Source organism: Trichosurus vulpecula, chromosome 5 (assembly GCF_011100635.1).
Source record: "Trichosurus vulpecula isolate mTriVul1 chromosome 5, mTriVul1.pri, whole genome shotgun sequence".
Classification (NCBI taxonomy): domain Eukaryota; kingdom Metazoa; phylum Chordata; class Mammalia; order Diprotodontia; family Phalangeridae; genus Trichosurus; species Trichosurus vulpecula.
This window is the reverse complement of record NC_050577.1, coordinates 272131042-272146038: the sequence shown is the minus strand read 5'-3', so window position 1 is coordinate 272146038 and position 14997 is coordinate 272131042. Positions and strand designations below refer to the sequence as shown.

Genomic DNA, 14997 nt, shown 5'->3' with positions numbered 1-14997 from the left:
CATCGAGGCAGAAATGTCCCTTCCTAAAGAGCAGGGAACAAGCAACAATCTCCAGGGATACATTACCTTAAGGGAGGAGCCAATGAGATTAAAGAAAAATGATGATGGTGGGAACTGTAGGTTTCTAGGGGTGCTTGAGACCCCAAAATACCAACACACCAGGTCCTGCCAAAAGAATTCGACTCAAGCCTTCTCAGCCAAAGAAAAAGACAAAGTTTATTAGGGATTCACCATAATGGGTTGTCTTAAGAAATCTTATCCTCTGTGACACTTGTTTTCACAAGCGGGCCAGATTCAATCTGAGCTAGATGGAATCTGAGCGCCTTCATGGAGGCAAGATGAGACTTCTATACACAAAGATTGTAGGAGGGATCTAGGGTGGTCCTGGGGTGATGGGAGGAGGGGTTTAGGGAGGGTCTTGAGGAGGAGTCTAAGGAGGAGCTTGATGGGACTGGGATGAGGTCAGACTCCAGGAACCAAGAGACTGGGATTAAGGGTAGGAAGTAGCTGGACAATAAAGGGCAAGGCTAGGTAGAGATTTGGGCCTAGTGATAATGAAAGGCCTATGGCCTGAGGCAAAAATCTCATCTAGTGGGAAGATTCAAGGAGAGTTCAAGGGGGCTCCCAGAGACTATCCCATCAGGTTCAAGGGGGTTTGTTTAAGGGGGGAATGATGGGGTTTAGACTGTGGGAACTCCCTTGGATCCCAAAAGAATTTGGGTCCCATTTGTTTGAGGGGTGAATGATGAGAGTACAGTCTCTGGGAGAGCACCAAATCCTAACCACTGTACCCTCATCAGAGCAAGCCAATTGAAGGCAGTGCAATAACATCATACTGGAGGCATGAATTGTCCCTCCCCAAGTGTGGTACAGATGCTTGGCTTAGAGCCAGGAAGACCTGAGTTCAAATCCTTCCTCAGACACTCACTAATTGCTAGACCCTGGGTGAATCATTTGAGCTCCCTAGGCCTCAGTTTCTTCATCTGTAAATTAAGAGGGTTTGGATTCAATGACCTTTAAAGTCCCTTCCAATGAAAAAAATGCTCTAAATCACTATTGATTATAGAAATACAAATTAAAACAACTCTGTGGTACCACTTCACACCTATCAGATTGGCTAATGATAGTGATAATGTTGGAGAAGGAAAATGAAAATGGAAAGGAAAATAATAGATTTTGGAGAACATGTGGGAAAATTGAAACATTAATGCACTGTTGGTGGAGTTGTGAACTGATCCAACCATTCTGGAGAGCAATTTGGAACTATGTCCAAAGGGCACCCAAACTCTGCTTACCCTTTGATCCAACAATAACACTATTAGATCTATATCCCAAAAAGGTCATTAAAAAAGGGAAAAGGACCCACATGTACAAAAATATTTATAGCAGCTCTTTTTGTGGTGGCCAAGAACTGGAAATTGAGGGGATGCCCATCAATTGGGGAATGACTGAACAAGCTGTGGTATATGAATGTAATGGAATACTATTATGCTATAAGAAATGATGAGCAGGCAGATTTCAGAAAAACCTGGAAAGACTTACACTAACTGATGCTGAGTAAAGTGAGCAGAACCAGTAGAACATTGCACACAGTAAAAGCAACATCATGTGATAATTAACTATGATAGACTTAGCTCTTCTCAGCAATGCAATGATTCATGACGATTCCAAGGGACTCATGATAGAAAATACTATCCACATCCAGAGAAAGAATTATGGAATCTGAATGTAGATAGAAGCAAACTGTTTTCACTTTTTTTGGTTTTGTTCTTTTCTTTCTCATGCTTTTTCCCTTTTGTTCTGATTCTTCTTTCACAACATGACTAATATAGAAATATATTTAACATGATTGTACATGTATAACCCATATCAGATTGCTTGCTGTCTTGGGCTACAGGGAGGGAAGGGAGGGAGAAAATTTTGGAATTCATAATTTTACAAAAATGAATGCTGAAAATTATATTTACATGTAATTGGAAAAAATAAAATACTATTAAAAAAACTGAGTCCCTTTCAACTAAAAATCAGTGACTCTATGTGTCCCCCATATGTGTGTTCCTCACACACTTTCATCACATGATCTCTCAGTATGCTCACTCTTCTCACTGAGGGTATGCATATTTGGTTATAGGGAAAATGTTCTGTTCAGTTACTATGTTATTTCATTGATTTATTCTTCTTTGAACTGACTGTCCTTTTACTGACTAGAGAAAAGGTAGATCCATTGGAAAAGATTCACAAACTAGGATTTTAAGTAGATGTGAGTCACACCTTGGATCAAAATAATTATTCCAGTGACCCCATGGTGAAGAGGGTTGCCATAGGTGTACCGTCCACAGCCTTCCCACACTGTTTCCCAGAAGCTCCAAAGCTATATATACCTAAGCTTAATTCCTCTGGAGATACCAGAGACAATCTCTTCTATGACCCTGCTGAGAGAAACATGCTTGAAAATCCTCAAAAGGAGTGAATTCTCTATGGCAAGGCCAGATCCTGACATAAAATGAGTAGTAGCAGATCTTTCCATGATCTACCAGCCTAAGAATTTCTATCTCCTCCAGAAACAATGGGCTCAATTTGCAGAGGCAGATTTAGGATTGATGCCAAGGAAAAACTCTCTAACAATAAGGCTGTCCAAAAAAAAAAAAGGAATGAGAAGCCACCTTGAGAAGTTTCCCCTCAGTAGACATCTTTATATTCAATTATCCCTTCCACATTGCAACTTTCCACATCGTTGTTTTGATATATCATGCCATTATAAGAAATTAAATGAAAATTTTGGGGGGAAGCTACAGATAACATGTGAAGGCCAGCAAAAGACACAGAAAAATATTTAACCCAAATTTTACAATAAGGTACTGTATTCCCCACAAAAGAAAAAGAAAAAATTCAGTCTTCTTCTCTGGTACAAAGAGAAGGCCAAAAATTTTTACATGGATTTTCCAGATCACAGGAGCACCATGCCCCTAACCCCCATGCTCCTAACCCTATGATGTGGGAGGGATAACTGTAGAGGCAGGATGACTCCTTATTGGGTTGGTATGTTATATCTTGGAGTACAGGTTAGACTAGATAGCTATGGAGGTCCCTGCCAACTCTGTGATTCTGTGAAAATGTTCAAGATAGACAATTCAACAACCAGGTTGCGAAACTGTGCAATTTATTGAAGTAAGAAGGTGCAAAATGCTCTTCACCATGCAAGTGAGCAGCCCAAGGCATTGTGGACACAAGGAGAAAGCTAGGAAGACAGGAGGAGAAGTGGCAGTACCCATGACACCCACAGCAATTGGTAGTCAAAAGATCTTATCCATTCAATACTCCAGCCCAACCCCCAGTGTGACTGTGGGATTATGCTTCTAGAAACCAGGGCAAGTCACCTTCTACCACAAAAGATGCTAAAAAGTTCCTGACCTGGACCATTGACTCCAGGATATAAAGAAAACTCAGAGAGAAGCAGGGTAGACTGTGAAGGCCCAGCATCAGTGCTAGCACTGGCACAGGCTAGAGGTAAGAGCCTGCCATTGCCAAGATTCCTTCAGAGATATCTCCATTCTTAGTTTTGGGTTGGCCACAGTAATCCAGCTTTCAAGACCAATTGACAAGTCTGGCTAAAACTGGTTATTGATAAGAGAGAGAAGACAGGTTGCAAGTTCATTGCTGCCTAAGAGACTTAGGGGGATAAAGAATCTATTCCTTAGGGTTTTTGATGGGAAAGCCAAGGGTATTTTATTGATGAAGAGTAGGGAGTTAAAGATGATGCTGAGCAGGAAAGGAAGGAAATAAAGGTAGACAATTGGATCAGGCCATGTGGGGTGCGAGATTGTTGTTCATTGTTGTGAGATTACTTGCAGCGCTGGCTGGAGCTGGTCTGAGACACGTGAATGCTGGAACTGCCTCTGCTTCCAGAGCTGTATCCTCCACTTCCAGAGGTCTGGAGACTGCTTCCAGAGCTGTATCCTCCACTTCCAGAGGTCTGGAGACTGCTTCCAGAGCTGTATCCTCCACTTCCAGAGGTCTGGAGGCTGCTTCCAGAGCTGTATCCTCTACTTCCAGAGGTCTGCAGGCTGCTTCCAGAGCTGTGTCCTCCACTTCCAGAGGTCTGGAGGCCCCCTAAGTTGCTGCCAGCACTTCCTCGGCTCCCGGAAACACCCCCTCGGCTCCCAGAAACAACCCCCCGGCTCCCAGAAATGCTGCCTCCACTACCGAGGTAACTGCCACTGCTGGTACCACCAAAACTTCCACTTCCTCCTCCGAAGCTGCCACGGCTGCCACCAAAACCACCACTGGTGCTACTGCTGGTAACATTGCTCACCACAGCTGGAGGGAAAAAAAATGTACACCCAGCTCAACCAAGGAGTCAGGGAGGCTGGAGATCTGGATGCAAATCCTAACTCTATCTTTACTGTCAACGTCATATGGGCAGAATCTGAATTCTGCCTTTTTTCTTTTCTCTCTCACAAAGGAGTTGTAAGGATAAAACAAGATGGTGGGTGGGAAAGGGTTATGAAAGGTCAGTTGACAGAAATGCCTTAGGAAGCCATCTCTGAAATTCTTTAAGAAAAGCTGGATGGTTCCCTTATCAGAAAGGCTGTTAAAAAAAAAAAGCTTCTCCCCCAGGCACATAGGAGCATAGCTACAGAGCTGGAAGGGACCTCAGAAGCCAACTAGTCCTATTTTCCCCATTTACAGATGGAGGCCCAGGGAAGTTAAGTGATTTGGCCAAGATCACAGTAAGTATCAGAAAGGAGATTTGAACCCAGGTCCCCTCACTCAAAACAGTGCCCTTCCCACTATACCATATGATTTCTGAAGTTCTTTCCTATTCTTGAAGAGTCTCTAATTCATTTCTGGTAGGCTTTCCTAAGGTTATTGGAGTACCCAACTTGTCTCCTGCTCAATATTTTACAAAAGGTATTAAATTCCTAGGATGCCAGAACATTGAGAATTCTGGAAACCACCCTCTAGTGAGAGGTGATCTTTAGGACAAAACCACCTCCCAGACAGTACAGGAATTCCCAACAATCTTATAGGTTGGACCCTCAACCAAGAGACTGAAACAGACACAATCTTAGTGGCCCAAAACAAATCAACCGGGTGGGGACATGGGGGGGAGGTAACCTGAATTAGTAGGGATTGTTCTTCTCTTTAACCTCCCGCTCCCAATCAGAGTAAAGACTCTTTATAAGAAGTACTTACAGATGCTCACAGCACTCTGGCACTCTCCTGACATTCTAAAAAGAAAACAAGAGAAAAAGTCATTCCCACAATTCCCCTAAGGGCAACAGAGAATCGAAAGCAGATGCCCAATATTATCTCCTCACAACAACTCCATAGGATAGGTACTATTATCCCTATTTTATAGACGGGGAGACACAGACTCAGAGGTTAAGTAACTTGCTCAGGATCTCATAGCTGGCAACTGTCTAGGGCAAGACAATAACCCTGTGAGGTAAGACACGCAAGTGATAAGGTTCAGAGCCACAATTCCAACCCAGGTCTCTCCTGACGCTGAGACTTTTGCTCTTGCTATGTATCAGAGGCAGCTGGAAAAGAGTACTGGGCTCGGAGTCAGGAAAATCCAAGTGTCAATTCTACTGCAGGCTGTGTGGCCTTGGACAAGTCACTTCACATCTGTTTGCCTCAGTTCCCTCATCAGCAAAATGAGTCTCATGATAGCACCTACCTCCCAGGGTTGTTGTGAGGATCAAATGAGATAGTACATGTACAGTGCTTTATAAACCTTAAAGCACATTATGAATGGTAGCTATTATCATTCTTACTATACCGTGATACATATATATAATATATATAATGTGTATGTATTTATGAATGCTAGCTAGTATTATTACCATATCATGATACCTTAATATATATGACATGATAACATAATATAACATAATATAATACAATATAGTATAATTAGCATATTATATGATATGATATTAACATAATATAATTCTCTCTATATGGGGCAGCTAGGTAATACAGTGAATAGAGTGCCAAACCTGGAGTCAGGAAGACCTGAGTTCAAATGTGGCCTCAGGTACTTACTAGCAGTGTGACTCTGGGCAAGTCACTTAACCCTGTTTGCCTCAGTTTCCTCATCCATAAAGTGAGCTGGAGAAGTACATGGCAAACCACTCTAATATCTTTGCTTAGAAAAACCTAAATGACAACATACACAGCGCACACACACACACACACATGTATGTATATGAAATACATTTATATGGCTCTTATTATGTGCCAGGCGCTGTGCTAAGCATTTTATAATTATTCTCTATATTGCACTAGAAAAATGCTTTCATTTTTTTTTGTTTATGCTCTGTCTCCCTCATCAAGCTAGAAATTCCAGCAAAGCCCAGTTCCAAATAATGGCGGAGATGATTATGAAGCCTAAGCCAACCAAGGTTTCGCCCCTCCAGTTCCACACCTGCACTCCTCGCCCTCCAGAAGCTTTCTGTAGGTGGCAATCTCAACATCCAGGGCCAACTTCACATTCATCAGTTCCTGGTAGTCCCGAAGCAAGCGGGCCAGGTCATCCTTGGCCTTTTGCAGGGCGGACTGCAATTCCTGGAGTTTGGCCTGGGCATCCTTGAGGGCTAGCTCCCCATGCTGCTCAGCTTCAGCTATGGCTGCCTGAAGATTGGCATTCTGAGAGAGGGAAAGCAGTGGGAGAGGGGTTAGCAAAGTGAACAGGATGAATCTCAATCTCTCTTAGAAAGATATTTGTTGCCCTTCCAATATCCCTTTCTCTCCTAAGGAAGAATCCTCAGTGGCATACACTGTGGAAACAGACAGGAGTCAAGTCTACAATTTGGTCATCGTGATTCATGTGTACTAAAGGTAGGGAAACCAAGTTTCTTCCACAGGCTGGAGAAATCTAGGCTAGTAAGTCCTTGGCTTTATTTGCTGGTCTGTTATAAAAAAGCCCTTTTATTGAATAATGGCCTTCTTGTGAGGGGTCATCCCTCACAAGAGCTAAGCAAAAAGTTGTAGACTCATACTATGCCTCCTTGTACAAATGCTCCTCAAGAACTGAGTGGACTATCTTATAGTTGCTGGAAGCTTTTAACCTCCTAGATGTTCCTTCTGGTGAGACATTCTCTTGGCTATTTGCTATAAGGGGGAGATTATTCCACCCCAGGGATTTTTCATGTGACCATTCCAGTGTATCCTGGTGCCTGCAGCAGAAATCAACTCTATCTTCTCATTACCCCAGAAGGAACATCTAGAAGTCCAAAAGCTTCCAGAGATGCCCATTAATTTGGGAATGGCAGAACAAGCTGTGGGATATGAATGTAATGGCAAATTGTGCTATAAGAAATGATGAGGATGAAGATTTCAGAAAAACCTCGAAAGACTTATATGAACTGAAGCTGAGTGAAGTTAACAGAACCAAGAGAACGTTTTACACAGTAACAGCAACATTGTGCAATGATCAACTTGATAGACTTAGCTCTTCTCAGCAATACAATGATCCAAGACAATTCGAAAAGACTCATGATGGAAAATACTGTGCACACCCAGAGAAAGAACTATGGAATCTGAATGCAGATTGAAGCATATTATTTTCCCTTTTTTTGTTTGTTCTGTTTCTTTCACAACATGACTGATGTGGAAATATGTTTAACATGATTGCACATGTATAACTTATAGCTGATTGCTTGCCATCTTGAGGAGGGGCAAAAGGGAGAGAGGGAGAAAAATTTGGAACTCAAAATCTTATTTTAAAAAAATGAATGTTGGAAACTCTCTTTACATGTAATTGGGGGGAAAACACTACTTACCAAAAAAAAAAACCTTCCAGAGCCTACAATATCCCATAAGATATTACAAGGAGAAAGAGTTAGAAAGGTAGAAGTGGTCAGTTGCTTCTCCCTCTCTCCCAAAAAGCCCAAATATTCCCTCTGTTAATCTGAACCCAACACGTATCCATTATTGTCCCACTGTCTTCAGAACATTGGAGAAGTCTCAAGCCCAGCCCCTGCTATGCAGAGTTATATCCCACCTGTTTCTTGACATTCTCAATCTCAGCTCGCAATCTCTGGATCGTCCTATTGAGTTCCATAATCACACTCTTGGTGCTCTTCAGGTCATCACCATATCTGCCAGCTGTGGTCTGCAGCTCTCCAAGCTGGCATGTAAATCAAGATGATTGGATTAAGGCTGAGGTACTCTCAGCTCAATGCTGGACATAGTTCTCCATGGAGGGAAGGGAGGAAAGAGATGGAGAGATAGACTAGAGGAAAACTTACCTTGGTCTGGTATGCAGCCTCAGCTTCTGCCTTACTCTTCTGGGTGATCTCCTCATATTGAGCCTTGACCTCAGCAATGATGCTGTCCAGGTTGAGGCAGCGATTGTTATCCATAGAGAGTATCACAGAGGTGTCACTGACATGAGTTTGCATCTGAGACAACTCCTGTAGAACAGAAACGGTCACTCACCCACTCTCAGGCCACAAGGGTTGGGGAAATGGAAAGACCCAGTGTTGAAACAGGAAGAGATACCACAAAGACCATGCCAAGAATGAGGCAAACAGAAAAAAAGCTTAAATTTGGGGTTTGATCTTAGCCTAAATGAAACTAGGCTGCAAACTTTAAAGAAATCTGGAAAACTGTCAATATGTCAAGTTATTTCACATAAAGAAATCACTCGTTAAAGCTCCTGAAAAGACAGGGAAGGCCTGATGGAAATCAGACTTAGGGTCCAATAAAAATCAGGCAGCAAGACTAATAGAAATGAAATCTTTTTTCCCTCATCCCCAGCGTGTTCTGTGTGTGGATGGTGGATGGGAGGCTGAGGACACTGGTGGTGTAGGCTGGGGACGGAGTCGGAGAATAGATGCAGCAGGGGCTAGACTAAGGATGAGGAGGAAGGAAAAGAACATTTGAGGAAAACACTAAGGCCCAACCAAATCTGGATGATCAGAGAGGGCAGTTAAGCAGCCTTTCTCTGAAGCTACTACTATTTAAATATCATTGGTAGTATGTGAAGGTCACATCCCCATCCCCAAGAAGGTCAGATCATCATTGCCCTCTCCATGGTGCTGACAAGAAACCAAATTCAGGTGCCTGAGGGGATGTGTACAGAACAGTTGGGGTAGATAGAGGAATGGTATTCACCATCTCATAGAGAACTCTCAGGAAGTTGAGCTCATCTGTCAGGCTGTCTGCATGAGCCCGCAATTCAACCTTGTTCATGTAACCAGCATCCACATCCTGAGGGAAAAAACAAGAACACAGAAATTTACCCCTCATACTCAATGCTCCCTCTCACACTGTGTACTTTCTTCTTAATGAATGACCTTTTCCAAAGTAAACTTCATTTGGGGCTGTCCCTCTCTGGCTATTATTCATTTGACACATAACTCCATTAAATTATTCTGTTCATAATAAAATCCTTTCTTTAGGATTTAAAAAGCATCTTTGCTCACAACAACACTGTGAAGTAGGTGGTATAAGTACTGGTCTCATTAAATGGTAAGGCATCTGAGACTCACAGGACACAACTTACCCAAAATCTCAGCTAGTAAAAAAATAGAGCTGGGACTAGAATCCAAGTCTTCTGACTCCAAATCCAGCCTTCTTTCCACTACCCCAAGGCCTGATCATCACTAATTTTTTTCTTTAAATGTCTCTGATTGCTCTAATCATAACATATTATATGACTTGGGTCCTAATAGACAAGGAAGGATAATCTTCAATTTCTGGGGCATAATGCTTCAGGTTAGGTGACAAAAGTTCATTCAATAGTCCTACTTTCTGAATTTACACCAGTATATTATGCTCAGTCTGGAGGCATTGTGGGGCTTGGGGGTGGGGGAAGAAAGGAGAATCTGGAAATGTGATTCCAACGTAGTTGGGAATCCCTGACAGGGAACTTCTTAGCACCAACGCAGATGACAACTGTAACTTACAGTCTTAAAGTGTTGCCAGGAAGATTATGAAATTAAACAACTTGCCAATGGTCACATTGATAGTATGGACTTGAACCTACATCTTTCTGATTCCAAATGTGGTCCTCTAAGCACTACACTACACCATCTCTTCCCAGTACCCACATCAATTTTTCATGAGAGTAATAACACTTGTACAGCATGCCTCACAGAATTGTTGAAAGCCTTAAAGGCACTAAGCAGGGTTTCTTAAGCCTCTGGCAGTCCTGGATCCCTTTGGCAGTCTGAGAAAGCACATAATGAACTTGAGTTCAAATCCAGCCTGAGAAACTTGCTAGCCATGTGACCCTGAGCAAGTCACTTAAGTCTGCCTCAGTTTCCTCAGCTTTAAAATGGAGATAATAATAACACCCACCTCACAGGGTTGTTGCATGAATCCAATGAGCTAATATTGGTAAAGTGCTTAGCACAGTGCCTGGCACATAGTAGGTGCTTAATAAATGCTTGTTCTCTTCCCTTATGCACATACGCCTAATGTTTTCGATCCATTCAATGCATCATGCATGAAAATGCAATTCAAATACATATGATTAAAAAGAAAACCAATTAGATTAAAATAAAGGTGTAATTTTTTCCCATCTGAGTTCTTAGGCCCCTAGAAATCTATGCACAACACCCTTCTCAGAGTAATGCTCTTAAATGCATAAAATAAAATACAAAGGTTTACAAAGGAAACAAACTATATTAAAATACAATTGTCAAAACATTTTTAAAGTTTGAGGACCCCCGATTTACAGAGAAATGAGTTAATGTTATTACCAAGCTCCTCAAGATTTCTAACATGTGCAAATCTACACTATTACTATTATGATAATTGGTGACTATTAATGATGCCCAATTTTTGTTGTTGTTCAGTTGTTACAATCATGTTCGATTCTTTGTGAGCCCATTTTGGGCTTTCTTGGCAAAGATACTGGAGTGATTTGCCACTTTCTTCCCCAGCTCATTTTACAGATGAAGAAACTGAAGCAAAGAGGGTTGAGTGACTTGCCCAGGGTCACACTAGTATGTGTCTAAGATCAGATTTAAACGTAGGAAGATAAGTCTTTATGACTTCAGGTCTGGCACTCTATGCACTGTGAAATATTGATGTTGCATATGTTCACTGTTAATTAGTGTATCAATATTGTTGGTAAAAATAGCAGCAATGCTATTTCTTAAAATATCTTTTTCTCCTCATAAAGAACTTTTCCCCTCCAGGATCCATTTATGAAAAAGCAGATGGACAAACCCTAAAGCATTGCTGATTCGACCTGCTATAGGGTGACAACCATCAAGAAGAGAATCTTTAACCAATCCTATCTCACTCACCTTTTTGATCCCAACAAACTCATTCTCTGCAGCTGTGCGTTTGTTGATCTCATCTTCATATCTGCAGAATAGAAAGACACAGAATTGGACAGTGACATCTCGGGGTAAAAAGAAAAAGGAGGGAGAAACTCTAGAGGAACAAGCAAAATCTCTCTCTCCCTCTCTCCTCTCATCAGAAAGGGATTCTTCTCTTTCTGAACCTCATCCCTCTGCTCCTCATATATCTAAGCTAGAGGAAGGATAACTTCCTAGAACATAGGACTGAAAACTGATAGGGACTTTAAAAATAACCTAGTTCATGAGGAAACTGAGGCCTAGGGAGGACAAATGATTTGCCCAAATCACAAGGGTAGTAGAGTTAGGATTCAAATCCAGTTCTTCTGACTCCAAATCCCATAATCTGTATAATATTGTCTCTTAAAAACATAGGGAATTGGGGATATTGCTAGGGAAAGAAGAAAAGGTTATGTCTTTTGAGAGCTATCATCCATTAGGAATAACCTCACCAAAATAAACCCAACCATCCTTAAGGAGCCAGGTGGCCAGGCTATTACAGGAGCTCCAAATACAATTGCCTCCCCTTTTTCCTCTCCCCAACCTAGTACAGTCCCAGGAGTAGAAATCTCCCTTCATTTGGGGGTCATTCCATTCTGGATCAAAGAATCAAGGGATCTTAGAGGCTATGTAGTCCAATTCATGCTTGAGTAGGAATCCTCTTTACAAGATCTCCAACAAGTATTATTCAGTGTCTTCTTGTAGCCCTCCAGTAATGGGAAATGCTGCCTCCCAACACAGCATATTCTATTTGGGTCAGCTCTAATAGGGAGCTTTTTATTTTATCAAGCCTAAGTTTTCCTCTCTCTGAAATTTCTATTTCTTGTTCCTATTTCTATATTCTAGAGCCAAGCCTTTTGGTGCTTAATTGGGGTCAAATCTCTGGTTGCCTATACTTTAGTATATCAATCAATCTAAGGATGTTGACTGAAGATTCAGTTAGGAGCAATGAAAAGCCCCAGTTAGGACCACGCCTTGCTGCTAATCTTCCAAGAGGAGTTTGGAGCACTCACTTCTTTTTGAAGTCTTCCACCAGCTCTTGCATGCTCCTCAGCTCCCCATCCAGTTTCCCATGCTCCCCCTGGAGCCCATCCAAAGTCCTCTGAAGGTTGCTGATGTAGCTTTCAAAGAGGGGCTCAAGGCTGTTGGTGCCTGTGACAGAGTTGACACCCTGTTGCTGGAGCAGGTTCCACTTGGTCTCCAGAACCTTGTTCTGCTGCTCCAGGAACCGCACCTGCAGAGCATCAGGAGAGACAAGACATCATATTGGATGGACAAGGATTGGCCAGGATATCTCCATTCAAGGCTAGTCTTGACCCCAGCCCCACTCCAGGCCTTCCATCTGGATCATCCTCTCCTTCCCCTTCAATTATAGAAAAACCCAAGGTTCTCATTGAGGAGAAAGCACAACAGAAGGGAAGATCTTTGGATTCTGAAAATTTTCATTACTGTCAGTTCCACTGAGGAGTAAAGCAAGAAAAGTAACAATATGATTCAGTCATCCTCATACATTTCCACTACTACAAGCTTACTCTCAATTATCCAGTTTCTGGATTATCCAGAGCTAATCTTAAGTCCAGAACTAACTTCTTCATGACATCCACCACATTCATCCATGTCTATGCATTTCTATGCCTTTGAAGAGTGTTTCTCAAACTGTACAGAAAGGAAACATGAAACACCCAAAGTTTGCTAGGATTTTTTAATGAGCTTCATGCTGTTTGTTAATTGTGTATTAAATATAATATAATAATCTTAGAGGATCTGATTACAGGGGTTCTGCCAAAGTTGTTTGTTTTTTTAACTGAAGAGTTCTAATACCATGGAAAATTTTGAGAACCACTACTTTAAGAGATTGTAAGCTCATTTTCACATTAGCCAATTCATAATATAAGGAAGATAAGTCTAGAGTCAAAGAAAGATATGAAAATGCACTCCAAGAATGAACAAATGCTGATGAGATTTTGATTACCTGTAGGCCTATTGCTCACCATAAATGCTGGAAAGGAAACTGTAAGATTGAACTTCAACTCTTTTCTTCCCCCAGACCTCACTTTTACTTCCCCTCTCCTTTATCCTCACCCTATGTCATGGGGTGAGACCACAACAAGAATCCTTACCCCAGATTACATGTGAGGGGGAAAAAAGAACAGAGTGAGCTATTTCTTCCATGTCACACAGTATATCATGGCAGAATTAAGAAAAGCATTCAAGTCCTTTGTTTTCCTGACACTGTCACCATTCTTGGGATATCCTCCCATAACCAATCGCCAAAAACAATAGCACTTCTTTTGGCTCAATGGGAGCTCCCTCACCTTGTCAATGAAGGAGGCAAACTTGTTGTTGAGGATCTTGATCTGCTCCCGCTCCTGAGTCCTCACAGCACCAATCTGGGGGTCAATCTCCACATTGAGGGGTTGCAGGAGACTCTGGTTGACAGTCACTTCTTGGATCCCACCAGGGAAGCCACCAGGTCCAAAGCCACCAGCTCCTCCAAAGCCACCCAGGCCACCAAAACCACCAGCTCCTCCAAAGCCACCAGCTCCTCCAAAGCCACCTCTTACCCCCCTGCCTCCTCCAAAGCCACCCCCAAAGCCACTTCCACAGCTGCTGCGTCCACCACCATAGCCAAAGGCCCCACCCCTGGAACCACCAGCCACACTGTAGGAGATGCTCTTGCTGCCACCCAGATTGTAGAGACTTTGGCTGCCAAAGCCACCTGCCCCACTACGAGACCCACAAGCTCCTCCACCAGAGCGCCCTGTGCGTGCCACGCAGCTCATGCGGCTGCTGCCAGAGACTACCACAGAGCGGCCAGAGAAGCCCTGGCTCCCACTGCCTGAGGTCTTGCAGACTTGTCTGTTCATGGTGAAATTAAAGAGCTTCTCAGGGAAGAGTAGAGAAGAGTATAAGGTAGAGGGATAGAAATGCCAGTGAGGCCTGGCATTTATATACCGATAAGAAGTGAGGCTTGGTAGAAGGAGAGGCAGGCAATTAGCTAAGAGTCATAAAGGGTTTGGTTTGCCTCCAAGTTAATAAGTTAGTTCTAGGTTCCCAAACACACCTCGGAGATAATCCCCTGGCCCCAAATAGCCTTGCTTTCATAGCTTAATCACCCCAAACTTGCCCCAGTTGACAAAAGAGGTGAGTCTTTCCTCTACCAATTGGGCCTTAGGCATACAAGCAATAAGTGCCAGTGCAGTAGGAGGAAAGGAACTGGGGTTCAATGGTAACATAGTGTAATGGAAAGAATACTAAATTTGGAGTCAGGAAATGTGGACTCAAATCCCAGTTCTGCGGTTTACCTTGGGCAAATTATTTAACCTCAGTTAAAGGGACCTAAGTTTCCTCACCTATAAAATAGTAGGGTTGTACTTAGTGACTTCTAAGATCACTTCCAGCTCAAAATCTATGATCCTTTATAGGGACTGAACGACAATGCAATCCATGACACAGAAGCATGTGGTAGAATGACTTCTTTCAAGCATACTTGACAATGCTGTCTGATCCCAGGGTCAAGGGACTGAGGCAAAGGCCAGCAGGGGAACAGATAATGCAGGATTCCCCCACCACATATACACCTGGGCAATTCATGGCCGTCTAGTAGAGTCCTGCTCTCTTCCCTCTAGATTGAGGTTTCTGACACCATAAGAGACCTCTGTCCATTGGAGCC

The 14997-nt window shown here is 42.6% G+C and overlaps 1 protein-coding gene across 2 annotated transcripts; it reads right to left on the bottom strand.

Annotated features, from left to right (window-relative positions):
* Window positions 1–3841: 3841 nt before the first annotated feature.
* LOC118850437 (keratin, type II cytoskeletal 2 oral-like) lies at window positions 3842–14191 on the bottom strand. 2 transcript variants are annotated; one of them, XM_036759836.1, is made up of 10 exons: window positions 13640–14191; window positions 12338–12558; window positions 11271–11331; window positions 9127–9222; window positions 8259–8423; window positions 8012–8137; window positions 6434–6654; window positions 5197–5231; window positions 4228–4317; window positions 3842–4083 (listed from the first exon to the last, which is right to left on the bottom strand). In XM_036759836.1, exons 1-10 carry the CDS (start codon window positions 14189–14191, stop codon window positions 3842–3844), a joined length of 1809 nt encoding a protein of 602 aa, XP_036615731.1. The 2 variants fall into 2 exon arrangements, with proteins under 2 accessions (XP_036615731.1, XP_036615730.1); XM_036759835.1 differs by having other exon boundaries at window positions 3842–4131; window positions 4270–4317.
* Between the last annotated feature and the right edge of the window lie 806 nt (window positions 14192–14997).

Bases quoted from the DNA above. Each gene is read 5' to 3' on its own strand.
- LOC118850437 (XM_036759835.1), bottom strand. From the start codon at position 14,191: ATGAACAGACAAGTCTGCAAGACCTCAGGCAGTGGGAGCCAGGGCTTC. The intron at 5,232-6,433 runs GTGTGGAACTGG...TTTTCTTTTTAG, and splicing joins CTGGAGGGCGAGGAGTGCAG to AATGTCAGGAGAGTGCCAGA. The intron at 4,318-5,196 runs GTAAGTACTTCT...TTTTCCCTCCAG, and splicing joins CCAGAGTGCTGTGAGCATCT to CTGTGGTGAGCAATGTTACC.